The sequence below is a fragment of the Sarcophilus harrisii genome, chromosome X (assembly GCF_902635505.1).
Source record: "Sarcophilus harrisii chromosome X, mSarHar1.11, whole genome shotgun sequence".
NCBI classification, from domain to species: Eukaryota; Metazoa; Chordata; class Mammalia; order Dasyuromorphia; family Dasyuridae; genus Sarcophilus; species Sarcophilus harrisii.
In genome coordinates, this window is record NC_045432.1 from 6,375,844 (window position 1) to 6,381,843 (window position 6,000).

General features: G+C 55.2%; 1 protein-coding gene across 1 annotated transcript in view; it reads right to left on the reverse strand.

Moving 5' to 3' along the window:
- The window catches only part of MPP1 (membrane palmitoylated protein 1), a 66,289-nt gene extending 63,759 nt beyond the window's left edge, over positions 1-2,530 (reverse strand). The window contains exon 1 of the mRNA XM_031945202.1: positions 2,189-2,530. Coding sequence (XP_031801062.1) covers positions 2,189-2,290 — 102 coding nt within the window. The 5' untranslated portion in view covers positions 2,291-2,530. The remainder of the gene's footprint in view (positions 1-2,188) is intronic.
- Positions 2,531-6,000: the final 3,470 nt, after the last annotated feature.

The following is a 6,000-nucleotide window of genomic DNA, read 5'->3' on the forward strand; positions in this document are numbered from 1 at the left end:
CGCTCAGTTCTGTAGTGAACCTTCCTTCTTTCCAGCAGTGGTGAAGCTCAAGCAGAGGTCACTGGGGGAAAGCAATGGTTTTAGAGTTCAAAGAGGCTGGAGGCTTATCTCTACCCTGTACCCACTCTGTGACCTTCAGGGAAGTCATTGAATTGTTCTGAGCATCAGTCTCCACTCAAAAAAAAAAAAAAAAAAAAAAAAAAAAGGAGGGGGCAGGGAGGGAGCTAACGCTACTTATACAAGCCATCTCAGAATTGGTAAAGAGAACAAAAATGCCAGCTGCAAAGTGCCCCGTCACATTCTCATGGTGCCTCAGTTGTCTCATCTATAAAATGGGAATAACACTTGTCCTGGGAAATAAAGCTCAAAAACAATGAACTTCCTGGCCCAGGAAAAGTCTGAGGAAATCCTAATAGGCCAAGGTCTCAAAGTACACATTGTCTCATTTTGTTTTGCTTGACCGTCCATATCTGTAAGGCAGATTTTGTTTTTCTTTTTCAATGAAAGGAGAGAAAAGGCAACGGATGGGTCTTGGTTTTGTTTTGACCTTTAATTTTTAAAAATCCTGAAGAAAAACTGCAGGAGATAATGGGAAATAATTCACCCACGTCTCCACTTCCTCCTCTATCAAATGAAGGAATTGGCCAAGCTGGTCCTAGAGCTGTTACTATGATTCCATCTTGAGGCCTTTAAGGTCTATAAACTCTGTGGTGTGCTAGGAATGGTTCGTGGTTTGGCTGTTCTTTACTGCCCGTGTGATCTTAGGCCTCAGTTTCCTCTGATCTTAAACGAGCCTGACTGAAATGGCTCCTGAGCCCGGCTTCTCGCTTGTACACCTAAAGGCCGGCGTTCTCTAGAATCCTGTCCTCTCCATTAGGAGCCGAGTCCAAGCACAGACCGGAGCTGGGGCCGGTGGTTTGGGCGCCCATCGGGTCTGAGGTTTGGGGACCTGATCCTGTAGCTCGCAAGGTCACAAAGAACGGAGGCCGCTCTTAGCCGTGCCTTCTCTTTGGCCACCCGTGTACCTGTCCAGGGGATGGTCGCTCCTTACCCTCCCTCCCTCCTCTCCAGTTACTCTGGGTCCCACCCACCTGGCACTCGGACCGGGGAGGCCCATAACTCCGGGCGCGCCGTTCTGAAGGAGGGCCCCACCCCCAAGGGCCGCCGGGGGGGGGGATCCCACTTCGCCTGCTCGGGAGCAGAATCCCCGAGGGAAGAAGCGGCTGCTCCCATTGCCACAGAGTTAGCCTTCCTTCGGCCCGGCCACGTGAAGATTCAGGCGCCGACGTTAGTCAATCTCCAAATCGGCCAGAGCCCTGGCTGTCCGTGGGGAGGGGGCAGACTCACGAGGGCCGTTTATAGCCACGTAACTTACTCTCCAAATCCAGACAGCAAAGGACCCCCCCTTTGGTGAGAACTCAATCCTGCTCGCTTCATTGGGCGAAACAGGAGGCTGAACTAGGGACCCTTGACTCTAGCCTCAGGCACGGCCCGGGGGGGGGGGGGCCTCCCCAGACTCCCACGACTGGCTTCCAGCCTCGGGAGGAAGAAACGCCTGTCGGAGGTCGGAGCCCAGAGGAACAGAGGAGTGGGGGTGGGGGTGGGGATGGGGAAGGGAGGGGGCATCGCGACTGCGGAAGTCAGGCGGGGGGATCTCCGACTCTTCCCTTTCTTCCCCTTCATCTTCTCCCACCCCCTTCCCCTTTTCCTCTCCCCCCCCACCCCATCGCCCCAAGCTTCTAACTGCAGAGAGCGGCCCCGAGTGCTGGGAACAGCCGCAACACTAAAGAAGCTCCAGAACACGCCCCTCCTCCCTCCGCGGGCGCCCCCAGCCGGCTCAGGTGCGGGGCGATTCGGGTGTCTTCACCGCCCCCTCCCCAGGGCGCCCCGCGGCCCCTTCTCCAAGGGGCGCCCTTCTCCTCTTGTGTCCCGGGGCTCCCGCCGTCCTCCCGCTCGGACTTCCCCAGCGCGCTCCGTTACCGCCCTGGTAACGGGTGGGAAGCCTTTAGGCCGGGGCCTCCGCCACGCACGCGGGGGCCTCGGGCGTCCGGCCCGCACCCCGGAGGGCCCGCGATGCCCCGCGGGACCGGGCCAAGAGGGCTTCGGCTCCCCCCCACGACCCCGGCCCGAAGCCTCCCGCACCCAAGCCGGCCCGCAGCCTCGGCTCTTCCCGCAGCCGCCCGCTCACCTCGGGCTTGGTGCGGTTCTGCAGCAAGTGCTCCAGGTAGAGGTCGGACAGGGCCGTCCGCATGCTGCTCACGCTCTCGCTCCGGCTCGACTTGAGCGTCATCTCGGGCCAAAAGCGAGTCTGCCCGGAGCTTGCCGGGAGCCTGGCACCGCTAGCGATGCGGCGGGGCGCTGACTTGACTGACTGATCGGACGCCGCTGCAGCCGCCGCCAGGCAACAGCCAGGAGCTCCCGGGCCCAGAGGGAGACCGAGACGAGCCGGGGAGGGAGATGGAGAGAGACCAGCGCGAGGGGGTAGATGCGGAGAGATCTAGAGAGAGACTGCGAGAGAGGGACGCGCAGAGAGAGAAGGGCGGAGGAGGCGGGGGCGAGGGAAGGAGGAGGAGCTACGGCGCCGCCGACGCCGACGGGGGGCCGGCAGCCTGCGGAGCACCCAGCTCCCCCAACTCCGCCCCCGCTGCGGAGGCCCCGCCTCCGGGCCTCTCCGGCAGCCGCGCCGAGCCAAGGAGAGGCCACGTCACCCTGGGCCGGCCCGACCCGGCCGGCCGAGCACCCCGCGGCTCCGAAAGCCATGGGGGGGGCGGGGGGGGGGGGAGCCGAGTCTGCGCCGCGGGCACCGCCCCCACCTCCCTCGCTCCGCCCCGGCCCCCTGCCCTCCCCCTCCCCTTCTCGGCTGCCCGGCTTCCAGCCTGTCTCTGCCTTGGCCCGTTCCTCCTGCAGAACCCGCTCTGGGGACTGCAGCTGGGTGCCCGGGCAAGGGGCATGACCCCAGAGAAGGGCCCTTGGGGGGCAGCGCCCCGAAAGGGATCTTGGAAGAAGCCACCGGCGGGATCACGCGACCCGTGCTAGAGCCAGCTCCCCCAATTCCGCCTCTAATGAGTCCTCGCACACCGGCCAAGACTCTCCGTTTCTGGGAGTGGTCTGCCCCCAGGCCAAGCTTTCCCTCGTTCCCCTTTGCCCCTACATCCCTCTCCCCTCTCCCCTTTCCCCTACTTCCCTTTCCCCTATTCCCTTTCTTCTGTGCCCTTTACCCCTATTTCCCTGTCCTTCCCTCTCCCCAACCTCTATTCCTCTATCCTCCTTTCCCCCATTCTCATGGAAAATCCACAGCAAAGTGTAGACGCATGCCCGCCCACCCTACGAGATGCTCGCTTACATTATAGGATGCCCAGTTCTGACAGACGTGGCTCTCCTCGACAATGAGATGATCCAAGCCAGTTCCCGTGCTCTTGGGCTGAAGAGAGCCATGTACCCCCAGTGAGAGGTCTTTGGGAGCCGAGTGTAAATATAAGTGTGTATACATATGTATATGTGTATGTACCTGTGTATACATGTGTATACTTTTAACCATGTTTAACATATATTGGATTACTTGCCATCTAGGGGAGGGGTGGGGGAAAAGGGGGGGTTGGAACACAAGGCCAATGGTGACAATTTCTTTTTACATGTTTTGAAAATAAAAAGCTTCAATAAAAAAGGAAATACTTACTTAAGCAAAATATCAGGAAAGAAAATCCATTGAAGTGTGTGTTGGGGGGGGGGGCGATTCCAAGGATTATTTTCCAAAGGGCATTAGGTGGTTGGCTGCAGTGCCCTCTCGGGTCATTTGGGGCATCGCTGAATGCAAGGCCTGACCCAGGCTGCACACTGACGACTTCTGGACCTCTGAAATCCCTGAGTTGCCCACCAATGGACAATGGAACTTCCCCCACGGAACAGCTTGCAGTAATCTATAAAAAAGAATGCGCGCTAAAGGCTACAGCCAATCCAACAAGTGTAGATTCATAAGCCGTACTAAGACTCAGAAGGGTAAATGGCTAAAAGGGCCCTGCCTCAGTCAATCAAATGATTTTGATTTATGAAGCGGCCGCTATGTGCCAGGCACTGTGCTAAGCTCTGGAGGTTCAAAGAAAGGCAACAGACAATCCCCGCTCCCAAGGAGTCCACGGTCTAAATCAGGGAGACACCAAGCAAACGGAGATGTCCAGACAAGCTATTTATAGGGAATAGTGAAGAGAAAAGGCACTAAGTCTAAAGGGATTTGGGAAAGACTTGCAGCAAAAGATGAGGATTTGGTTAAGACTCAAAGGAAGCCAAGGAGGTCAATGATTGGAGTAAAAGAAGGAGAGCACTCCAGGCACGGACGATAGCAAGAGAAAAATGCTTGGAGTCAGGTTGTATCTTGTTCAGGAAACAGCCAAGAGGGGACTCACTTCGAGTGCATTAAGGTGTGTGTGTGTGGAGGGGAGGGTGATGGCAAGTCACTGGGATTGATTGAATGGGGGGACGATCAGACCTGAGCATTCGGAAAATCACTGGTCGAAGACTGGAGGATGGATTGAAATGGGGAGAGACTTGAGGCAGGCAGAGCTATCAGCAGACTAAATCCATAGTTCAGGTGCGTGGCAATGAGAGCCTGCACCAGGGTGCCAGCAATATCAGAGAAGAAAAGGAAGCATATTCGAGATTTTGCAAAGGTGAGAGGGGAAACTTGGGCAACACCTTAGGTGAAGGGGAGAGACAGGGACGTATACTGAAGAACTGAGGAAGACACCTAAGTTGTGAGTCACACTCTGAGGGGCCACAACCCAGAGAGGATGGTGGTGCCCTCAACAGTAACAGGGAAGTCTGGAAGAATCCTCTCCCAAACGGTTTAAGGGGAAAGAAGAGTTTGGTTTAGATCATGCTGAGTTCCAGAACTAGCATGATCCAGGTCATGGTCCAGGTCCAAGGGAAACAAATATCCAGTTTGAGATATCCAAAAAGCAATTGGAGATGCAAGACTCAAGGTCTGGAGACAGATTGGGGCAGAATAGATAGATTTGGAAACCATGAGCATAGAGATGGTATTGAAATCCCTGGGCGCTGATGAAATCCCCAAGTGAAGTAGTATAGAACCAGAAGACAAGTCCCAGTCCAGAACCCTAAGGGACAGCTCCAGTTAGAGGGCATGATCTGGAGGAGAATCCAGCAAAGGAGACAGAGGAGGAGCAGTCAGAGAGGGAGGAGGACAATCAGGAGAGACGGCTGTCCCAGAAACCTAGAGAAATGAGTCTGTCCGGGAGGAGACAATGGTCAGCAGGGCCAAAGCTGCAGAGAGCTCAAGGAGAATGAGGCCATTGGATTTAGCGACTAAGAAATGAAGCTTTTTAGCATCAGTAACTTGAGAGAGAGCATTTTTAGTAAAACGAGGAGGTCAAAGACCAGATTTTAAAAAGCCAGAGCCAAGATGGCAACCCAGCTGAAGTCTCTCAACATTCCTCTCTAAATAATTTTAAAATGATGCCTCAAATCAAACTTTGGAGTTAGGGTGAGCCATTTCTCCAGCCTAGGAAACTGAGGAGGTCGGCAGGCAGTTTGCGTCACATACAACCCCAGCAATACTTGGAGCAACAACAGCACCAGCTTTGGGAGCTCTCAACCGGAGATGGCGAGGGGGTCAAGCGACTGGCCAGAAAGATGAGGGAGATCTTTTGCTGGCACTGGGTACAGATGATGCCGATAACTCTATTACCCTTACATAGGTCTGATCACAGTTTCAGATCAGAGACAAGTGCTAGAGGTCAGTCACAAGGGAGCAGGGGTCCTGGTCAAAATTCCAAAGCGGAGAGAACCTCATGATTGTGGCTCCAGGGGAGTAGGAGCCCTTCTGGGCCGTGCTCCCGCTCCCACTGACACCTAATGACCTGCTCCTACATTCTTTTCAATAGTATCTTCCACACAGTTCTAAGAGACCATAAATGATGAAGTAATATTACAAAAAGTGTGAGTTTCTACTTAAATACATACTGAATATAGAACTGAGTAAAACTG